This window comes from Pteropus medius, unplaced genomic scaffold, assembly GCF_902729225.1.
Source record: "Pteropus medius unplaced genomic scaffold, Ma_sr-lr_union100, whole genome shotgun sequence".
Classification (NCBI taxonomy): Eukaryota; Metazoa; Chordata; class Mammalia; order Chiroptera; family Pteropodidae; genus Pteropus; species Pteropus medius.
Genome location: NW_024347791.1, coordinates 14,536,859 through 14,560,315, shown reverse-complemented (window position 1 = coordinate 14,560,315; position 23,457 = coordinate 14,536,859). Strand labels below are relative to the sequence as shown.

The 23,457-nt window shown below is 36.4% G+C and overlaps 1 protein-coding gene across 9 annotated transcripts in view; it reads left to right on the top strand.

The window, feature by feature from the left end:
- VPS50 (VPS50 subunit of EARP/GARPII complex) overlaps positions 1 to 11,455 on the top strand; it is a 110,129-nt gene extending 98,674 nt beyond the window's left edge. For 7 of the 9 annotated variants that reach the window (XM_039878084.1, XM_039878085.1, XM_039878088.1 and 4 more), the window contains 6 exons: positions 1,804 to 1,952; positions 2,946 to 3,042; positions 4,082 to 4,240; positions 6,352 to 6,473; positions 8,265 to 8,454; positions 10,736 to 11,454. In XM_039878084.1, the coding sequence (XP_039734018.1) occupies positions 1,804 to 1,952; positions 2,946 to 3,042; positions 4,082 to 4,240; positions 6,352 to 6,473; positions 8,265 to 8,454; positions 10,736 to 10,855 (837 nt within the window). In that variant the 3' untranslated portion in view covers positions 10,856 to 11,454. Of the gene's footprint in view, positions 1 to 1,803; positions 1,953 to 2,945; positions 3,043 to 4,081; positions 4,241 to 6,351; positions 6,474 to 7,108; positions 7,410 to 8,264; positions 8,455 to 10,735 lie in introns of those variants that run through there. The other 2 variants (XM_039878086.1, XM_039878091.1) reach the window with 2 other exon arrangements.
- Positions 11,456 to 23,457: the final 12,002 nt, after the last annotated feature.

Here is a 23,457-nt window from a genome sequence, read left to right as displayed (position 1 = left end):
GCCAGAAGGCATGCCAGGGTCTTGAGATACAAAGATGATGAAGTTGGTCCCTGCCCTCATGAGGTGGGAGATAACTGTGATAAAGTGCACTTTATGCCGCATACAGACAAATGTATATGTGTTGATAACATTAACACAAGTAAGATACTAATTCTTCTTGAGAAAGTTATGGAAAGGAGATGAATATGATCTCAGGCTTAAAAAACGAGGAGAGAGCTAGGCGGACAAGGAGAAGAGAGCTAGTAAGACAAGCGTGTCTGTAGAACAAGTGTAGCAAGTAGGCCAATGTGGCTACACCTTAGGGCTCTACAAGATTACCTCGAAATGCAGCTGGCAAGATAACGTGTCAGTTGTAGAGAATAATATCATGGTAACAGGTGTAAGCTTTTTCCTGTAGGGAGTGGATAGTCATTTGAGACTTTTAAACTAGGGAGTGGTGTCATCATGTCTTCATTTTAGAAAGATCGCCTGGTATTACAGAAAAATAAACCAGTTCATTGTGAGAGTAGAAACAGAAGAAGCTAAAGTGAGAGGTCTCTATCAGGGGGCTTTTAGAATAGTCTAGTTAGGAGTGCTGTGGTCTTGGTCCTGATGAAGTAGTGACATGAGGAGAAACAAACTAGAGAGGTGTCTGTTTAGGCATATGATGGAGGTGAGGAGGAAGGAGACTCATGAATGATTCTGTGTCTCTCATTTGGGCAGTCTGGTAGATGGTGATTAAATAGCCACTGAAATTAAATTAAATAGCACAGGCAACCAGTTGGTGCCAAACAGTATGTACTTTTGTGATTTTTTTTTTGCAGGGGTAAGGTGATTATTTTCTTTTTTAATAGAAAGAAATAAATAATGGAGCTGCAGCATTGATTAACTTGCATAGTTCCCTTATTTTGATTCTCCCTAGAGAAAGCACAATTGTTCTCAAAATAACTTTTAAATGCTAATTGAGTAATTAGAGATTGAAAAGAGATATCATTAGTAGAAGTTAGGATATATAAAAGAACTAAAGAAGAATAAAACCATTTGCTGATTTGAAAGGTTTTATGTTTTATTTCTATTTTGTTAAATTTATAAATCTAACTTATACTTGCAGAATCCTATGCATTTGATGTCTCTTATTCACAAAGAAAATGTTGAAGGTTTGTGACTCTGTAATTGATTTAAAAAGTAATCTAGATTTACGTTTTGTGCACCAGATTTTTTTGTATCCAAATCTTGTGCTGTTTTTCTTTGAGGATCTTTTAAAGCTCAACGTACCCTGGTTTGGGGGCATCCCTTTTCTTTTATTCCCATTAACCATCTTCTTTCTCATCGATAATCCATCCCTAGACATACACAATACAGTTGGTTCTGTTTCACTACATTCTGGTCCTGCCTTCTTGAGTTTATACCAGGGTTACCTTGATTCAGGAATGAGTGTGAGATGGTTGCTCATATCATAATTTTAGATTTTACCAGTTTAGTTAACAAGCAGCAGTCTCTTTTCCCTCATTTACAAGTTCTTGAAGGGCATCTCACTGTTGTCTCTATGAAAATATGTCAGTTCATAAAGATTCCTTCTGTTGGCCAACTTTAGATCATGCACAGATAATAGCATATAGAGTTGGATCATTTTTGTTTAGTATACAAGGGAAAGTTCCAGTAGTTAGAAAATATGAAAAGAGGAAAAAAGGAATAGACAGTAAATGTAATTAATGTATGCCTAAGAGTATTTTAATTATAGTTCCAATTTTTGTCAGATCACATTGTTTATTGTTATTAGATTTGCTGTTTCAGGTTGTGTGTACATGTGTGTTGTGTTTTCAGGAAGTTTCAGCTGATCCTACTGCCACACTCACAGCAGCAGAAGAGAGAAAGGAGAAGGTACCGAGCCCACACCTCAGTCACCTAGTGGTTTTGACATCTGGGGATACATTGTATGGGCTGGCAGAAAGAGTGGTAGCCACAGAATCCTTGTAAGTTGTCAAAAACAGTTGTTTTGTCATTAAATATTTAAGAAAGGTTATAAAAGTAAGCATTGTATAATTAGACTTCTAGCTGTATATCTTCCACTTATATCATTTACATATTTCCGAGAGGTATATCCTAAAATAGATTACTAATCGACTTTTAAAATTGCATGGTTGGTTTTCAGTTATATAAACGGAAGGAGGGAAATTTTTAGGTGTCAGTCATTAACAACATGGTCCTTACTTTCAGTACAACTTTAAAAAAGCACGTTATAGTATTCTTTCTATTTTCCTATCAAATTGTGATTCTAGAGAAACTGTAGTTATGTTGTCAGTTTAGTGTTAAATATAGTTGACCCTTGACATCAGCAAGAATGCTTCCTGACCTTTAGAAACCCCCTAATTTTTAATACAATTAGAGCATATAACTTCTTCCATGAAACGCAGTCAGAGTTTTGTGTGCGTAACAAAAAGTGAAGAAAAAACAGTGCCACTACTGACAGTCTTCCAGGCAAATAACCTGAAGTTCACATGTATGTCTCAGCCAAATTAGTTTGTTGCATATTATAAATGTTTGGGTGACTTCTGAGAAGTGTCAGATGTTAAATAACTTTTAAATGCTAATTGAGTAATTGAATGGGATCTTTAAGAGAAATCCTTTCAAAAAATAGTGCTGTATTCTTTCTTCAACCTTTTATGTTATTTGTGCTCATATCTTACATGCAAAGCAACGTGACTCTACACCTTGGTATCCAGATTAGCTCTTCTAAAGTCACCCTTCTTCTCTCTCAGCTGACTTCAGGGATAAACTCAGCATTAGATTTTGTGTAGATTGTAAGTGTGTGTGTCAAGTCGTCATACAAGGTAGTTCACTAAAGTGGAAAATAATTTTAATTGTCAAACTTTTGCTTAGAGGTCTGAAAGATGACATATACAAAAGTATTGATAGGTTCTAACTCCTGCATTTTGTTTACATGATGGATTATTTATTTCCTTTAGGGTATTCTTGGCCGAACAATTTGAGTTCCTTCAGCCACATCTGGACGCTGTGATGCCTGCAGTCAAAAAGCCCTTTCTTCAGCAGTTTTATTCTCAGGTCAGAGATGGTCTTGTGTATTATTTCAACTGTGAAAAGATAAGACTATCGCACGTCATTTAGTTTTCAGTTTTTTGTTTTTGTAACTGGTGGTCATTCTCCAAATCCCAAGAGAGCTGGATTCGAATATTTGTTTATTCACCCCTGAATTTCCTGTATTAAATAAATACTTTTTGAGCACCTCATAAAACTTTTAGTCTAGTGAGAAAGAGCCAAATAATACTGTATTCAGAGTAAAGTATGAAAAGAAGAAAGAAACGTGGCAGTGTATTAAACCCTGAGCACAGGAAAAAAGGGAGTGTAGTTGGAAGTAGGTTGTCTAGAAAGACTGTCTGGAGGAAATATGCTTAAACTTGACCAGCCAGGTGAGTGGGTAGTATATTCCAAATTAAAGGAATGGCTTATATGAAGAGCACGTGAGAGGGAACATGGCACATGGGAGCAGCTGAAGACAACTCAAATTGTCAGAGCAGAGAAGAGGGCTAGTGATGGGAAGGATGCCAGAGTGATAACAGGAGCCACATGATGTACAGCACTCTCAGCCAGGAGTTGTACTTTATTCCAAGGGTACTGGGCAGCTACTGGAGGATTTGAAACAAGTGAGTGGCATGAGCAAGTATGTGTTTTAGAAAGAGTACTTAGGGGACAGTGTAAACAATGAACTTTGGTTGGCAAGCCTTGAGGCATGGAAACCAGTTTAAGGGCTGTTAGAGAAATACAGTTGAGAGAGAATGGAATCTCAAGGTGGGGTAGTGGGAGTTGAAATAGAAGTGAAAGAATTTGAGAAGTATTTGCTAGACTGCATGAATATCTGTAGCTCTTTTATAGTTGTAGTTCCTATGGCCTCAAGTTTATTGAATGTCTCAAAATTATGTGTAGTTAGAACTTTGCCCCGCTAATTATTTTTATAATTGAAATACCTAGATGAATAATGCTTTATTTTCTGATATAATGAGTACTAAAAATAAGAACAAAATATTTTTTATAAATTTGATACTTTTAGAAAATATTTGTTTTCATTTCTTGGAATTTATTTCAGACAGTCTCAACTGCCAGTGAACTACGCAAACCAATTTACTGGATTGTAGCTGGTAAAGCCATTGATTATGAACAGATGCTGCTCCTGATGGCTAATGTGAAATGGGATGTAAAAGAAATTATGTCACAGCACAACATCTATGTAGATGCATTGTTAAAGGCAAGTACTCTGAGAAACATCTTTCTTAAAAATGATTAAAGAGAACTATTCCTATAATTGCCATAGCTCTAAAGTAGTGGGATTATAGTTACAGTATTACCTCATTTCTAGCATCATGGTATTAAAGTCCCTGAATTGGATTAGGCTTACTTTCTGAATTTTGTTTTCTTTAGACCCAAGAATACTTTGTAGATTTTTTGTTTTGTTCACTAATTTCCCGCTTTGAGTAAAGTTTAATTGGCGTATCTTGGCTGACTTTCATATCATCTCAGTAGCCATGACTGTCATGACATGAATATATTCCTGTTTAATTAGAAGATATTTCTGCAGTAGTGGATGTTCATTAGCAGGAGACTGTGCCCCTGATGACCCTAAGAGAGCACCATTTCTGGAGCACCCAGGCAATTTCAATTGGGAATTTTAATTTGAAATGTAAAAGATAAGTGTGATTTATAAATAATCACACTCTCTTTTTTGAACAATTATATTTCTGAAAAGTTAATTTTTTTTTATGACATGCTAACTAACCATAGTACTCATATGGATGCAAGAAAGAGACTTTGGACTCAGTGAATATGTGTACTAAAAGGAGGCAGCTTGCTGCAGTTATTCTTAATTCCAAGAAACATTAATGTAAGGAAAAAAAAAAACAGTGTTATTCAGATTATCAACCTGAACCCAATTTTTAGCAACTTAAAACTTTTCATAAGGAAACTTTTATGATAACTTTTGTTCTATTACTTTTCCAAGTCCAAACCTTTAGGTAAAAGCAATCTGCACTGTTGCTTCAAAAGACTCATAAGTAAAATGGTTTTATTATCCATTTAACAATAAACATTCTTGAACACGATTTTAGCAATGATGGAATGACATTTTACACAGTAAGCACATAATTTTATCTTTAAAATATTAATGAAAAGTATTGAATCATGACTCTTGAAATCCAAAGCAGACTTTAGTGAAGCATAAATATAGGAAATACTACTGCTCTGCTAGATTCATGAAATGAAAAAGATGAAGAGCAATTGTTAACTTTGATTTTCAAAAGTAAGCTTATGGTTGAAGATGCACTTTTTTTCATAAATGATTAAAAGCAATTAACTATCAAAAATAAATTTTAAAAAATTCTGATTTAGGAAGTAGCAAACGGTAACACAATAATCATTGTGTGGTAGTTTGGCGATTATCAGATTAGATTTTTTTTTTCCTACATGTTATTAGAAAATTAGAACATGTCAGTCTTGTTAAACATTGTGTAGCTCTCTTTTGAAGAAACTGAAGAAAAAATGTCCTTTTAAACTTTCTTAAATTTATTTTAAATATATTGTCAAGGAAGGATCAAAAGCATTTACTTTTGTAAATTAATATATTTAGAAAATATTTCAAAGAAACCAGAGATATATTTATTGAAGGGTGAACCATCTGCTGCTTTCATGTAATTGTTGGAATTGTCTAAATTAATTATGTGTGTTTTTATTTTTAGTAGAGTGGTATCATAAAAGTTACTAATAAGTAATAAAAATGTTCAGTTTTTCTGTAGGTAATATAAAATATTTTGTTTTATTTTATCTTCTGTACTAAAAATTTGCACCTATTACATGTCCTTCGAATTATTTGGCATGTAATAATTTACTTTCTAAGAATACTTAGGGAAGAAAATAATTTATTAGATTGCTCTGTAAGGAAGATAACCACAAATTACAAATAGTTCACTTTGAGTTGAAAGCTTATTAAGAATATATTTTTAAAACTGGGTTTCTCAAGGATATTTTTAAAGACTTAGTTTATTAAGCCCTCTTAATCCATACTGAATCATAGGAGAATTTGAAATGTAAAAACATTTGAACATTGTTAGTATTGTTTGATCAGTTAATGACACTTATTCCCTTTGAGATGAAATATAGTATACACACTCTGTATTAAAACATCATTTATTAAATTCGATATACTTAAACCCTCACACTAAGTTTAAATTTAATGTCATCTCTTTTTGTTTTACTTTGATTGATTCTGAGTCTTTCTAAATCTTCTCTTTTTTTTGCCACTAAGATGGGAAAGCAATGTGACATTATAATTATATTCACATATAGCTATGATTTTTGTCTTCTTAGGAATTTGAGCAGTTTAACAGGAAGTTAAATGACGTTTCTAAGAGAGTTCGGATACCTTTGCCTGTATCTAATATACTTTGGGAACATTGTATACGACTGGCTAATAGAACTATTGTAGAAGGGTAAGTTTTTCATGAAAGCATTATCTGATTTTTCAATAGTAAATCTTAACATATGAATAACATTATATGTTGTCACTAATGGATGGAGAGAATAGGTAGAGATAGTGATAAATAGCAGATAACCCCATAATAATTTGGGTTTGACTTTGGAATATGATTAGAGACAAAACCTTAAACTCCATTGTGTTGCCTCTGTCTATGCTTTCTTGTTGGTGACCTAGAACCAGCTGGTGGAGGTAAGGAATGTGGCATCTAATCGTTATCTGAAAGTTAAACTAATGTTAATTACCTAATGGTATGATATTAATGCTGATACATAACATTTATTGAGCACTATGTGTCATTTTCTGAACCAATGACTTCATAGGATTATATCATCAAAACCTAACATGAATTCTCCTTGATGACACTGTTGTTCTTACTGTTCTATCAATGAAAAAAACTAGCTTCAGAAAATTGAGGCTTAAAAAGGTGAAATAACTTGTCTAAATTCACAGTTTTTAAATGCAGAGACGATTTGTAAACTCCTGTTTTCTGATGGCAGAATGAGTCCTGCTAACCACTGTATTACTGTTAATAATATCATTATTATATCATTGTAAACTGTATAAATCTTTCTTATGTTGACTTCACAGATCTATCGGTAATAATGTTCCCACTTTAGAGACCCCGCTTACTCTGCCCATACATCTAGGAGACAAGTAAGAATCAGTAATACATTTACAGTATTCCTGGGGAGCAAACCACTATTTCAGAGGCCATTCAGAGTGATCTAGAATTGCACATCAGTTGGATTTTCACACTACCATTTATCTGATTTCTCAGCAGTTTTTACTAGTTATAAAAAAGAATGTATTAGAAAGTGGGAAGGTGACAATGACAAGCTGACAACAATCTTGCACTCTGTATTGAAACCAACAGTGCTAAAAATCACAAAATGGCTGTGTCAACAATCCTGACCAAAAAAGTATTTTTAATAAGTTTGTTTAATAAAGTAGAAAAATGAATAAGAAATATTATATTTATGTATAATATACTTTTTATTTTTAAAAAAGCTTGGTCACCTTAAATGATATAAATTTTACTTTTCTTGGAAATGAGGGGGAGTACCTCATTTTCTAGGGTTGGATTCTCTATCTTATCTATGATTGAAAAACTGAGATACTGACTTATGAGTAATAAAATATATGTGAGGGTTAATATATTCATTCTTATTACTGGTTAACCACAGAACACACCATTTTTCAATAGCGTGGGGTATCAGAATAAGTCTATAAAATGTTTTATTATGAAAAATATGTATATACTTTCTACACTTCTAGCATTTTTTAGCTTTGTTGAATGTTCATGGAAAAATTATTTTATTTTCTCTGTATCAAGTAGCTACAATATTGAACAGTTTTATGAAACTAAGATTACTTTGGAGTATTCATAGCTTAGTTTTATAAATAATTCTTGGTAGCCAAATTAACTGGAATACCAGTTCAACTTTCCTACAGGTGATTATTTTAATTGAGTATGGAGAATTTTGGAGAGCAGCAAAGATCCTTAGAAGTTGTTTAATCTTTTTGCTTTGCAAATGGAGTAACGGAGGCCCAAATAGGTAAAGTCACTACAGAGCGACAGAGTACAAACGCAACTTAGTCTTCCTAACTCAGAGCTCATGCTCTTTTTTTTGTAACCTCAAGGAGAATCTATCCAGTTTGGAGTTAGAGAAAAGTTTAAGAACCTGAAGGTTGCTTTTTCTAACCATCCCATCATTTATGTTTCTTCTATTATTGTGTATCTTAGATATGCCAATGTCAAGAAATGTAGTAATGAGGGTCGTGCCTTGATGCAATTGGATTTTCAACAGTTTTTAATGAAACTTGAAAAACTAACAGATATTAGACCCATTCCTGATAAAGAATTTGTGGAAACCTATATTAAAGCCTACTACCTAACTGAGAATGACATGGAACGCTGGATCAAAGAGCACAGGGTGAGAGCTGGAAAACAGTTAATTAAGTTTTTATTTCTTTTCCTTTGTTCTGTTCCTGTCTGGTATATCATGTAATTCAAAGTCATGAGAGTGAAATATAAAGAAACATTTGCTTTTTTAGCATGAACTACTCAGACCATGTCTTTACCATGTTCACACTGTGTCTATGCAATGCCCTTTGCCTAATCAAATCTTTTTGAGACCTTTGTAAACTATAACAGTAATTATCTGGAAGGACAGTCAGAGTCTGAACGTTAGCTATGGTTTGTCCTGCACCTGTGATGTAAGGAAAGGTTGAAGTTGGTTAACATCAAAACAAATTGAATACAGCAACATTGAAATGATTCACAAGCTAAAAATCTTACAGCCCTCAACAATGAATGAATTGATGACATCATGAACACACTGACATGTAGTAGTGATGATTGAATATGTTGATATTTAAATGGCTAAATGTAACTTCAGCCTTCATTAGATTTTACCTTAAGTATAGATGAGATTATTTTTCTTTTGTGTAGATACTTAGATAAGTAGAAAAATACTATTTATTAAGTGTTATTTAAGATGCCGAATTTTTGACACAGTTCAAATCAGCATATCTTACCAGAGCATAATTAATATGGGGAGCTTTTCTGTATGATTGTTACCTCATTTGTCTAGAAAGGCAATATGTGAAGACAAATTTAATGAAAATATGAGAAAGGTTAAAATTATTACCAAATCTTATTTCTTCAGTAACCCTAGCATTCACATTTATTTATGGTATAAACATCAGTAAAAGCTAGATAAATTTTTATTTCATTTGATTGGGTAAGGTAAGGAAATAAGGAATTATTTATATATATCAGGCTCGTCTTTTTGATTTCAACACTCTGGAGGAATGAAATGACTATTAGCCTGGACCATTAGCCTGAGTTTTGTGTACATGTGCCTACATGTAGGTCAGTTTCAGATCTTTCAGAGCAAAGTAGAAATGTACATATTATTTTCAGTGATTTCAGAATTGAGAAAAATGTGACTACTTTTAGTCCCACTGACCTCTTACATCTGAGAGCCAACATGCTAAACTCAGGTGAACTGCTGAGTGTCATTAGGATCCATTTAGTAAAGTAAGCTGTAAACACTTCGGGGTTGGTGCTGAGGATGGGATCTAGGGAAAGAGCACAAGAAGCTGAGGAGAAAACGCATAGCTCTTAGATATTCATTATTTGATGCAAGAACAATGACCATTTTATGTGTTCTTTTAATATAGTGAACTAAAATTTTTAGTGTAGTATTTTGGAAGAGTTTTAACTAACTGATATTTGTTGTTCAGTGAAATTTTCCCAGCAATGGGGACTGTCCTGTCTTCTAGGGACCTCCCCACAGTGTCTAGTCTGGTGCTTAATAACAGTGGCACTTGTTAGGTGTTGACCGAGTACTTAAGAGAATTTACCATGTGCTTACAGGTGCTCTGAGGTCAGATACACAAACTGGATAATTTGCCGAGTTTTTAAAATGAACTTTTTTTCATATTTTGAAATTGCACTTTCTTTAATAGTGACATCCAATGAAGTCCTGTTCTTTTCTTATTAGATGATTGACACAACTCTCTTTCCCTATCTGAACTCTTTTATTCAACTCCCAGAAACTCATCAGTATGTAAAATCTCTAATGAGTCCCTATTCATTCTCATCCTAGCAACTTGTTATCTGAAATTCAGGAACCAAATAGATTTGTACAGCAGAAAATAGGCATAGTTTTAATTTTACTTACTAGCTACTAATTAAATATGAAGGTTTAAAAACCAGTACCTTTCTGATCTTTGTTACCTGATTCATTTATTATCTCTCAGAGGAGTTGTTCTGTGGTTGGAGAATTTTGTCTTTTACATAAAATGTTTGCAAAATGTAGAGTGTCAGAAAATACTTATTTTGTAGCATTTAAAAAATTTGAAATGTCAGTGTATTTTAAAAACTTAATAACAAAGGCTGTCACAAAACAAGCAAAAAGTGTGTGATCTTAAAAATAAAAAGCATAGGCATGTCAGATTATCTACCATGTTAAAAAGATTCTCATGCTGCCTGATCCAAATGTTTGCTATGGTATTCTTATTCTCCATTATTACAGCTCAGTAAACAGTTTGTCTTTCATGTCTCAGCTATAATTTCCCCTGCTTTTCGCTGGTTTGTAGTGCTCAGTAACTATTCACTGAGATCTGAATGTCTGCCTGTCCTTTCATTGCATTGATCAAATACTTGTCTCTCAGTGTACTAAATTTTGATCTTCTTTTTTTGAGCAGGAGTATTCAACAAAGCAGCTGACCAATCTGGTAAATGTTTGCCTGGGATCCCATATCAATAAGAAAGCAAGACAGAAACTTCTAGCAGCTATAGATGATATAGACAGACCCAAAAGATAATGAACACAATTCTTTGTCCTCAGTGGCATTGATCGTCTCTCAACATATGGAACATGAAGGCCAATTTTTCATGCACTCCTGATAACCGTCTGCTAAGAATACTTTGTGCATGTTCTCCCAACTGGAAAGTGGAAAACGTTGAAGTTTTTGTGGTGTTCTGCAATGGCTTTGATATGCTCCGATCTCTTCTCTTCAGCTTTTATTTGTTCTATTCCTTTCCTGAGATGGTATTATTGCCTCATCATAACTATTGTCATATGATTTTCATTATACATTTTACAGAAGAATGGACTGTAAGTAAATAGTTATAGGGAACAGTGAAAAATATCCATGAGCAGTTTTTGGAGAAAGAATTTTTGTTGGCATTTTTCTACCCTTCGAACTTGGTTCTTAATCAGCATAATGTGAGAGCATTAATGTACAGAATCTTCTAATTATGAGCACTGCATGAGAATTGGAAAGTACATATAAGTAAAATAGTTGAAAAATCAGTATGTTCTCTGTGTCTTCAAATGTCAAAGGTTTATGTCAGGGTTAATTTGGTTATAATACAGTGATCATAAATGATGAAATTTAATAAATGCTACAATATGACCAGCCTCTGCGAGACTACATTTTGATATTTTCCGATGGCAGGCAGATTTCATGAACTGTAGTGGAATCTTCTTAGCATGTTCTCATTTTAATCGTCTTACATCCTGAAACCAATGGTGGAAAGTAATTTCAGTGGGTATACCTTTTCAGTGCCTGAATAGCACACAGAATGATGATTGTGAGATTTTTTTTTTTTTAAATATGGGACATTTTTTCATACAAGCTTTGTTCTTTTTGAATTCAACTTTTGTCTTAAGGCAACAAAACCTAGCTTAGCTGACTCAGGGGAAGAGCTGTCTGTTAGTCAAGCATAAGTATAGAATCGTGTTCGCCTTTCTTAAGTATCTGCTTTGTACCACAGGTGTAAAATAATGTGAGTTTAGCCAGTGGTAAACTTTGGAACTCAGTCTTTAGTAACCGTGTACTGTTCCTCTAAACTTTGCTTTGAAGTCAGGAATTTTCTACCAACATATACGACATGAAAGTCAATTTTCCATGCACTCCTGCCAGCTGTCTGATAAGGAATTTTTTGCATGTTCTTTCTGACTAGAAAGTAGAAGACATCTAAGCTTGTGTGGTGTTGGTCCAGGATTACTGGACATGACCTATAACATCAGTAGCTCACAGAATCCTGAAGCATCTTATGAGAAATGTACCTACCTTGTGACCTGGGAGCTGAGGTGCTGAAGTGTTGGGAAAAGGGTGGCATGTGATCAAGCATGGGGATGATAAGGATGATTATCCGCTCATTGTTCATCAGTCCCTGCAGATATCCATAACCAGCACATTATAATACAAAGCACTTTTAGAATATGTCCGTGTGTGGGTATTAGTGTCTGTGTCTGTGTGATGAGCTTTTTGTTTTCACCTTCTCACTTCTCAGTTCATATTCCATCAATTTAATATTGACAGTAAATCTTTCCTCTTGTGAAAAGGTATGAGTTTGTTGCCATTATGATCCACTTGTGGAACTAGACTGTGTATTTATAAGGTAGATTCTGCAGGTAGCCATTATCTATATACAGCCACTTGAAGAAAACAAACATGAGATAAGCTTGGTCCTTGTGTTTAAATGCTATATTCAACTAGCACATAAAGAGCTAATCAATCTCATTTATTTCTCAGTTGATTAGGAGCTGTTTATTTCTTCTTTTTTACATGGAATTTACAGTTGACATCTTTTAATTTCTACTTTAATTCACCCTAGATAGTACGAGCAGCAATTATCTACCCGGTAAAGTGTTTTCCAGAGTGGGGAGTTAATACAAAAGAATTACTTGCTAGAGCCTCAACCATGCAGTCAGACCTTTTAACTTATCCAGACTTTGCTTTCTCTATCTTCAAAATAAAAATAGTGAATCTTTCTGATACTTTTTTAAAAAAGGTTTTTTGTTTGTTTGTTTTGCATTAAAAGGTAGCTTAATATGTGCTAAAAATATCAAAACAGTAATAGGAGATTTAAATTATGAAATCACCTAATAACAAGAGTTACCAGACATTTTTCAAATACATTATGCAGTGATATTAATTATAACCGTAAAACACTTTGTGAAACTAATTTTAGGATAAATAGAATTGAAAAGCTTGAGAATATAAATGGCATTATACATGTTCCAAAATCTTTACTTTTTTTGTTTTCGTTAACTTTGACATTTTATATGAAAGAATCTTGTAGAATTCAGAATTTTAAGTTGATATGAGAGGATAGTAAATTATCCCCTGAGAAAGAATGATTATTTCCACAAATACATTTCTTGCATTATAAAATGCTAAGGATATACATAGCAATTCAAGTGAACTAGTTTGCTTCAGTTTATAAAACCTACACAGATCTTATAAGTTTACTTTGACTAATAAGCTCATTTGCTGAACTTACAGAATGAAATAGAATTTCTCTTGAAGCCAAACATTTGGTATTTTATCATATTTTAAGAAGAATTTCCCTTGAAAATTTCTATTTATCTGAGTGCTAAAGTGAAACTTTAAGTTAGATGAAATAGCTTTTTTTTTTTAACCTACTCACTAAAATATAGGAATAAAAAAGGCTTATAATTCAAATAACTTTGAAAGCATAGTAGTGAAAAATTGGATCCGAAGATGAATGAATTATAAGTTGTGGTCAGAGCAAAAAGAAGTAGTCCAGGGGAAAAATATTTACATTTGGTCGTTATTCTTTAGAGTAATTTTAATATAGATTTAGTGGTTAACAAAATGATATTTAACTCTTGACAGTGATTAACGATGAGAATTATTAATTCTCCAATGTAAGCTTTGAATGTTAAGACCAGCACAGCTTTTTACAGGTTTTTTTTTTTTTTAATGAAAAATATTTGCTCAATTCTTTTCACTCACACATTTTTAAAGGCCATCAAAAAGTTCAATCCGCAGAGCTCTCTCAAGGACAAAACTACGTCAGATTTTATACATGAGAATCTTAACTCTTTCAAAATGAGCAGAGGAAAGTAGTTCATTAGATCTGATACTTTTCTTGATCATCACATCCTTTTGTGAATATTGCAAAGTATACCTGCATCATTTTTTTTTTTAATTTGAAAATAAAACCATAACTAAATATTCTTCACTTGGTAGGGGTTTTGGGGAAGGGGTAAGAACTTGGGGAGGAAAGGTAACTAGTGTCCCTCTGGAATTTTTGTACTTTATGATTTATTTAGAACATTTTGTTTTTTGCTTTTGATGAAGAACAATTTTTTGTAAGTTACTTTAGCGATCACTTCTTGATCTCAAGACCAAGAAGACTGCCTTGCTGAGGATTTCTAACTTTACTCTTTAAAGAGTTTTTCACACAGAGCTGAGCTGTTCAGTCTAGAAAGGGATTTTCTTGATCAACAACCCACATTTTCTTCTGTTCCCCCCCATCCCCCATCCCTGGTCTCTTGATTCTGCCTATCAGTAACCTAAAGGATTTATGTTTTAAAGAAAAGATATTTCCGTACTGAGGGCATTTTTGTCCAGCTACTGCAAACAGCATACTGATCTTTGCCTTAGAGGGGACATGGAGACATTTTAGGCAGGGTTTCCATTTCAACAGAGGTCACTTCTGGAGCCTAAAGTGTCATTACACCGTCAGGTAACCATTGGAAGACAATTTTTGTTGACTACCCGCTATCTACTTTCTCTTTTGGTATCCCTACATCCTAATCATAATTCCACCTTTAAAAACCCAACCAAGATGCTATCCTTTCCATGAAACTTATCCTCATGAGTAGGTGCTATGGAGTAAAAGCAATAGGGAATGGTGGTGGTTTTCGTGGTTAATACAATTTTAACAAGAGAGATTGCAAAAGGTCTCATTTGGAAGGAAGTGAGGCTAGTCATGCAATCATCTGGGGGAGAGTGTTACAGGCTGAGGGAATGGTAGGTGCAAAGGCCCGAGGGTGAAAGCTGCTGTTCTGAGAACAGTGGGGAGGCCAGTGTGACTGGCACAGTCAGTGGAGAGAGAGCAGAATGGACGTGGCAGGAGGGTCACACAGAGTGAAGGCCTGTGAACTGTAGAGAGGACTTTGGACATTACTTTCAGATGGGAAGCATTTGTAGAGTTGTGAGAAGAGTAGACACCTGATTTCTGACTTAGGTTTTAGCAAAGTCACACTACCTGTGTATTTGAGAAAAGACTATAGGGGGACAAGGACTGAAGCAAGGAGACAAAGTAAAGAGCTAATACAGTAAACCAAGACAGGCTTGTATTGGAATAACAGGCTTGTATTGGAATAGCAGTGGTGGATATGATGAGAAGTAGTCAGATTCTGGACTTATTTCAAAGGTGGAGACTAGGGTTTGTTGATTGGTTGATGTGATGTTTGAGAAAAGAGGTGTGAAAGGTGAATCTAAGACTTCTACTTGAGGAAGTAGACATCTTTGGGAGAACTGGGTTTGTGAAGATCAAGAAACCAGTTTTGGGAGGCGAGTTTGAGATATCTTGAGATTTACCGTTGGAGGTGTAGAAGAAGCTGCTACACACGTGAATCTGGAGGTCATGGCTGTAGATGTAAATGTGGGAGTCATCAGTATATAGCATAAAGCCAAAGTTTTCTTTAGGGGGCAGAAAAATCATACTTGGCCCATGAATATTAATGGATATTAGTCATGCAAGTTTGGTCCCTTCGGAGTTGCCATCTGCCTCGCAGTTGGGCCCTGGACAATTTCTTCCACACCACTCAGGATAAGTTAAGGAATAGTCTTTTGGGCGGGGAGGGGGGAACTTACAAACTTGGAACACTAAAAAAAAAAGAGAAGACATTGTCCCCCATTCCCTTGCCATCATCTCTATGAAAGATGTGACGGGGCTAGCAGAGTACAGACACTGTACTGGGGGAGGGTTTTTTAAATAGCAAATATGAGAACAGCCCACCACCTAGTGACCTGGGGCCTGTGGACATTGTAGTTCCTTTGACTGGAAGGAGGAAGCCATCTCTCAGGAAGATGAATTCCAGTGCACCCTCTCCCCTAGTTAGCGTCATCTAGGCTGCGTGAGCTCCAGGGTCATACCAGTATCTGTCTTTTGTTAGGCACTGGCTGGGCTCTAGTGGATTGGGCAGATTGTGCCTGTTCTCAGGGAGCTTAAATCTAGCAGGATAAACAGATATAAGACAAACATTCTGGGTGAGTATTCAAAAAAAAAAATCGAAAGTGGGAATCAGGAAAGATTCAGCTGAAGAAGAGACTTTCAAGTGGAGACTAGGGATGAGTAGAGGTTAGGTGAGCAGATTGAGGGATGAGTGTGCTGGAGGGTCAGAAAGGCCGGTGTGGCTGGCACACAGAAGGTGAGTGGAAAGCGCACAGAAAACAGGAAATGTGGCAAACTTAGATGTCTTGTGTGACTGAGCAAGAGAAGAATGAAGCAGCAGATGTTATTCAACAGTGAGTGACAAGCATTTTTAGATGTAGGCAATGCAGGCCAGGCACTTGAGTTACAATTTTAATCTGCGTACAAATGAACAAATTACCTCCGCTGGTCCATCAACTGCGGGGAGGAGGGAATGACCCAGAATGTCCATTTGTGTGTTCCCATGTGCATCTTGGCAGCATTTAGCATGAACCTTAGCTCAAAACTACACAATAGACGGAGTGGTCAAATTGTTGGAATGCAGGTACTCAGGCCCCTCAAACTAGAACTCTTCCTTATACTCTCCTGAACAGTCAGTACAGTTTCTTTGGGGCAGGGCTGTTATGGGTATACTTAACACTCCAAAGCTCCTTATACTGGGTCAGACACAATTGATGTTCATTAACTTCTCAATATTGTGGAAAGAGGATTAATTACTCAATGATTGTTGAAGAGAGGTGCACACATCATCTGAAGCTGCAACATTAGGTTGAAAAGCGATAACTTACTTTAATTCCTTGAAATTTTTTTAAACACCTGCAAGCTGCCTGAGATGAAGCTTAACTTGTTTTGATAGACTGTCCTAGACCAGCGGTTCTCAAAGTGTGGTTCTCAAAGGTGATGCTGCCTCAGCATCACCTGAGAACTGGGTAGACAAGCAAATTCTCAGGCCCCACCAGGGACCTAGAGAATCAGAAACTCTGGGGGTGGGACTCTGCAATCAGTATTTTAACAAGCCCTGATGGATGCTAAAGTTCGAGAACCACAGCCTTCAAACACACACACGCACACACACACACTGGGATGAAGTGATCCAAAGAATGTTGTTCACCTGGAACTTTTTTCCCCCTCATAGGAAGGACTATAGTATAACTACCCAGACAGACTCTCTGAGAAGGCTCCTTTTTCTGTTTTCAGACAATATTTCTTTTCTGTCCACTTTAGTATAAGAATTATTACTCTTCAGTGAAATAAACATTAGAGCATTGCCTTCCCCCTATGAGCCTCTATGAGTGACTAATGTTTGACAGGCCACCAATGTATGTCTCCTTCACACTGACTTAAGTGGAAGGAGAAAGATTGTCCCAGAAGATTTTTAATTGGCATGTGAGTCATGACACATGGAACTGCAGGAATTACTAATACAATGTATCATATTTTACAGAGATTCGTTTTTTGATTCATTTAGCAATTGATTGAATCAGGTGAAGAGAGAAGTCAATTTCATCAGGGAAGCTAGGCACATGAGTTATTGTTGGTGAATTGCCTGTTGTGAGGTTTCACTTTGCTGACAGTCCCCAAATCTAAGTGCTGAAACATCTGACAGGTGGGTTAATGCACAACTGTGGTTACAAATAATACAGGGTTTGTGGAAGCCCTTGTTCCATTACAAAGCCATAGCTGGACTCTATACAGGAAGTGTATGAGAACATCTTTTAGTGCCTAAAATGAAAAATAGAGTTATAATTTTTTTCCTAATACATTAGGGTGACCATCATGACCAGTCGGAATTACTCGGGGAGAGGATAATGGGACAAAGTGCGTAGCTTTTTTTGTATGTTTCTTATGAAACAAATTCTAAGAACTACATACACTTTCCGAGAATTTTTAAAGATATATCCTTCCTCAAAAGAATATGCATGCAACTTACTTTTGCATGCAGCTTGCAGAGTAAACCTGCTCTGACCAGTCCCCTCAGCATCTACATTCTTGGTCAGCTTCTCCCAGCAGGATTTTGTCTGCACTACCTATTCAGCAGTCTCCATTTCCCTATCCACCTTTAGGAATCCGCTCAGTGACGCCTTCCCGGCTGCTTCAGCCCTCGTTATCACTTCAATTCCCCAGGCTACAACATACCTCATTCCGAGATCTCTGCGCTGCGTTACCTTGGATGCATTATCTTGACTTGGTCTCCTGCGGGAGGGGCTGGACACTGCGTTTGTGCATCTCTCTCACACTCAGCCCAGCACCAACCAGTTCGTCGTAACAAACTAAGTAGATAACATTCCCGAAGCATGAATGTTTTATCCTTGCCTACTCTCTGCTTACCCTTCTGTGCCATAATTTTAAAAAGCATTTCTGTTTTCCTAAGATGGGAGTAATAATCATGCCTACTTTATAGGGTTATTATAAGAATTAAAAAAATGAAAAAAAATTTTAGAATACAGCATAACCTATAGTAAGAGTTCAGTAAATGATGGTCATTATTATTAACCTTGTTTCGTGGCAATGGTAACTGGGGCCTAGGAGTCTGGAGCAATTTCCCCAAGGTCACACTACAAGAATGGGGCCAGAACTTGAATCCAGTGCTCTTCCCATCACTGCTTCTAGCAGCCATGTGATCCATGTCTTGGCCACTGATAGACCTCATCACCTTTCTTCGGAGCACTGGTCTACCTGAATTGCATCCTGCTATCAATTCCTTGGCTGCACATTTGCCTCCTTCCCGAGGGGTTAATTAGCACACTGCAGAAAGCCCTCAATGAGACACTGTTTTGAGCAACACTGGCCCTCAATGAGACTCCTGTTTTGAGCAACTCCAGATTGAATAGTACAGCCTATTGCGAGTGAGTGATGTGTCCTGATTTGGGGAGGTGAGAATCGGTATTTATGCTGTTATGATATGTGAATGCTCAAGAGTCTTTTCCATCATGCAAACCACCCAAGGGACCCTCTTCCGACTCTTAAGTCAAATTCAGGAATGATTCATGTGACAGTGGTAGCGTTTCTGCCGCCACATCAGCTTCTGAAGAAATTCTAAGTGTTAAGTTCAGTTACACCTCGGGTATGGGGAAGGTTGCTATTTATCCTCATCTCTATAACAAGATATCCAGTCCTCCCAATCTTTATTCAGGGGTCTTAAGTCTGACACTGTTGAGTGTTAGGTGGCCCATAAGTAATACATAGTATCCACACTTGGGGCTCTGAGTCCCTTCCTACTCTGCTTTCTTGCTCACGTGACTGAATTGCCTTTTCCCTTTTCCTCCTTTGTTCTCTCCATGACTTCCTTTCTCATCTCAGTCACCTCTTGCAGCCCTTTTCTCTAGCCTCAATCTTGTTTTTGAGAATAGAGGAAGTGGTTCTGCACATGGGCATGTATTTTTTTTTTCACACTTAGGTCAACCGTTTCTTAGACTTATTATTGCAGCTTCTTTGAGAGTTGAAGGAAGAAAAATGGTGCTTGGATGCTAGTGAGAAACAAAGAAAAGGGAAACATACAGAAAACCAACAGAGGTGTTGCTGGAGATATAACCCTGCCATTTATCAATAGCTTAAGATTGTCAGAATATTCTCAATTCTTTTTGTAGAATTCTTTGTAGTTTATAAGTTTATAAATACAAAGACCTGATATTTTTCTCTTCTGGCTCATGTTCACACATCTCCCTGCACCCCCAACTTCAATGACTAAACAAACAAATGCACTGCCTGGTATCTGTTTCTTCAGATAATGGGATGGTTATTTTAAAATTTATTTGGGTTGAGGTCCATTGGTTACCTCTTCCGAGTCATTAATCTTTGAGGCAAGGTTTGTTGCAAGTAAACTAACTGCAGTTTTGTCCCTGAGATTTAAGCGCGTGTCGGTAATAAAATTCTAAATGAGAATTTAATTAGTGCTCACCCAGGGACTGAGATTTGGCAGTGCCTGATATACTTTCCTCATTAAGTACTTTGTCTTCATCTTTAAAAGCTCACTTGTTGGAAGCTGATTTAAATGCTTTTCTAACCATCTTGTAGAGAAAAGGCAAAATCTTAATAATTGAAGTTCTATTATTCACTTTGAGCATATTAGAGGAATTTTCAGTACATTGGCAATTTGAAGTGTTATTTGGCTGGTATTTAACCATTATCATAGGAAGTTTGCTCTTATGGTTTTAGGCGTTTTGACTTCTTTTTTTTTTTTTAAGCCAAAGTAGATTTTTCCTTTTCTTGTTACAGGTCAAACTCCTCTTCTTTCTCTTTTGACTCCTCTTTGCTCTTTCAGCTCTTAGATTTCATCTTCAGAATATGAAGAGGAGCTTTGAGAAGAGATCGTGATTTAATAAAAACAATGGTAGCTAGAAGACTTTGTGCACGGGTTGGGTTGGGCAGGGATTGTGCAGTTCATGCTATGAGCTGCTGTTCCCTAAGCTTCATGGATAATGTATAAGTGACATCATTGTAGCATTTGACACGGGAAGATTTAGCAATGACAGCATCACACAGACTTGTCCATCTGGCAAAGTAGAATTGAAGGGTAAAAAACATGTTAATAAAAATAGGTAACAATTGAACATGCAGAAAAAAGACAAACAATTATCTCTTAGCTATAATTTGGGGTATCTGCATGGAGGTAGAGGGTGACAAGTAGGTAGGTAGTATCAGGAGTCTTGTGAACCTAAAGGAACATCCTGTTCATCCAGGATCCAGTGAATCTGCCGGGGAGGAAGCATCTGGAACTGGAAGCAGGAATATCATACTATGTAGCCTCAGGGACAACATGACAGGGTGCCATGTATGGAAGCTTCCAGTGTAAAATCTCACAGTTTTGAAGCTGGTAGGCATCTTAGAAGTCACCTAGTGCAACCTTCCATTAAGTTATGGATATTTGTAATCTCTGGGCATTCACAAGGCAGGATATCCTTTACAGCATGCCCACCAGGTCAGTCCTGGCTACTTCCCAAGAGTTTCCAGCAACAGGAAAATCCTCACGAGCTCTGATCTTTTTGGATCTGAAACTGCATTCCATGTGGCCTACAGTCCTTGTCCTATGCTTTTTCTCTGATCAGGGAGAGTATAGAAACCTGTCTATCTCCCTCCCATTAATGCTACCTGCAGCTGCATTGACTGATGATGACCAGAACGCATACAGAATGTTAAGTTATTTTGAGCTTGTAGTCAACCAAAGCTCTTAAGTTTATTCAGTGCTGTTAAAATCTATCCTCTTCAGCATTTATATAGTGAATCGTTTTAAATGTCAATTCAAGAACTTACATAATTTTCATCTAATTATTGTTTTACTTTTGGCCTTGTTACAGCCTGTCAAGAATCTTTTGGTTTAGATCCTATCATTCTGAATATGAATTATGTCCCACTCTGCTGCCCTAGTGATAAGGAAGTATTTCTTGTATGTCCTCAGTCAAGTGGATAAAAATGTAAGTGAGACAGAAACAAGGACAGAACTCTCAGGCCCAGCACAAGGCAACTTCAGTAATTGAAACTCTTTAAATAAGTGCATAAGAGCCATGATGAATGCACTACCTTTTATCACTTTCCCCATTTTATTTTTTCAGTTTGACCATAAAAGTAATATGAAATTTTTCTGAAATTCTTTGCTGGGAATAAAATACTAGCAACACTCTCAAAATGGAAAGTGAATCCACGCTGGCTTTTGATAATGACCTTCTCTTTTTAAAGGTGTTCTCAAATTATTTTTTTTTATTATTTTATTCTTGAATTCTGCCAAATATTCTGTGATAAGCTCACCAGATGGTTATGGGGGAAGCCTAATTCCTTTCAATAAATTAGAATGTTATTCACCTAATTCCCGACTTCAGGCACCTCTCCTCCATTCATATAATTGTGAAATTTCTGGTGGTTCTCACTTCTTGTTCCTATATAACCACAGGAATAAGACTTGTACTCATGCAAAGTTTCTAGGTGTGTGTTTACTTAGTGGAGTGTTATCTGTCTCTGACTTCCATTTATTTTAATCATGTTTGCTCTTCCCTTTTAATTGTAATGAATATTCTTTTTTTTTTTTTTAATCTACTTACTATTACCCCACATGCCTCAAGCAGTGAGTGATGTGTTTTCCTCCTTCTTCCTGCTTGGAACACATATGTAAGAACCTTAGAGTTGTCTTGAGGCTTCTTATATCTCAGGTCATGCTGTGCTTTAACCTCCTTGTCACTCTTCTCTTTTTGACTGATTATGCACCTACCTCTGTTTTCATCTTTTGTACTTTTTAACTGTGCTATGTAAAAATATATGTAAAATTTTATAGAATATTCCCTTGGGCAGGAACACTGTCATCTTCACACATTTCTTGCTCCTTCCTTACAATGGTATCTTGGAACTCCATAGTTAGAACTCTTCTTCTTCTTCTTTCTTCTTCTTCTTCTTTCTTCTTCTTCCTCCTCCTCCTCCTCTTCTTCTTCCTCCTCCTCCTCATATTCCTCCTCCTCCTCTCTTTCCTTCCTCTTATTTTTTATTCTTCTTCTTCTTTACTCTCCTCCTCATCCTCCTCACTCCTCCTCCTCCTTCTCATTCTTCTCCTCCTCTCCTCTCCTCTTTTCTTCCTCTTCCTCTTTTTCCTCTTCCTCTTCTTTTCCTCTTCCTCTTCCCTCTTCCTCCTCTTCTCTCCTCCTCTTTCCTCCCTCCTCCTCCTCCTCCTTTTCCTCCCCCTCCTCCTCCTTCTTCTTTTCTTCTTTCTTTTTTGTCTCTTTGTCTCTTTCTTTTTTACTGTTTTTCCAGAGTTAAATTCCCTTTTAGTCTCCAGGCACAGGACCGTGATATTCTCCTGACTATTTTCTAAAATCCGGTCTCTCTCGGTGGAGATAGTATATAGCGTAGTTGTTAAATACCTCAGCTCCAGAGTCTCATGTGCTAGGTGAACTTAGGCAAATTACTTAACCTCCTTCTGCCTCAGTTTCTGCATCTGTAAAATCAGAATAATATAATATGTCATAGTGGAAGATAAAATAAAATAAAATGTAAAATTCTTAGTAAAATGACTGACACAAGATAATACATATGAATTATTATTATGGTCTAGTGACCATTTTTGACCACGCTACTGTGAATCCTAGGAATTTGGTTCTATTCTTTTAACATTCTCATCATCTTCACCTTATTAATCAGTTGTCCCTTGTTTGAAGAATGTAGTTTTAAAAAGCTGCCTTCAGAGCTGTGTTTGTGTACTACACAACTGCAGGAAGCCACAGTCCTATAGACTGCAGTGGTGATAGTGCCTCCTACTATTGTGCAGCGAATGCACGCTGGTCCTGTTCCCTCTGCTACTCTCTGAATGATGAAACCATCAGCAAGGCAAAGCAAGAATTCTTCAGCCTTTAGCAGAATAAGCCTTAGAGAAGAGATCTGATTTGAGGGCCACTTCTATGCAGGAACTGGGATGTGGCGAATGATATATGTATAATGGTACCTAGAGCTGGATTTAGATACCACA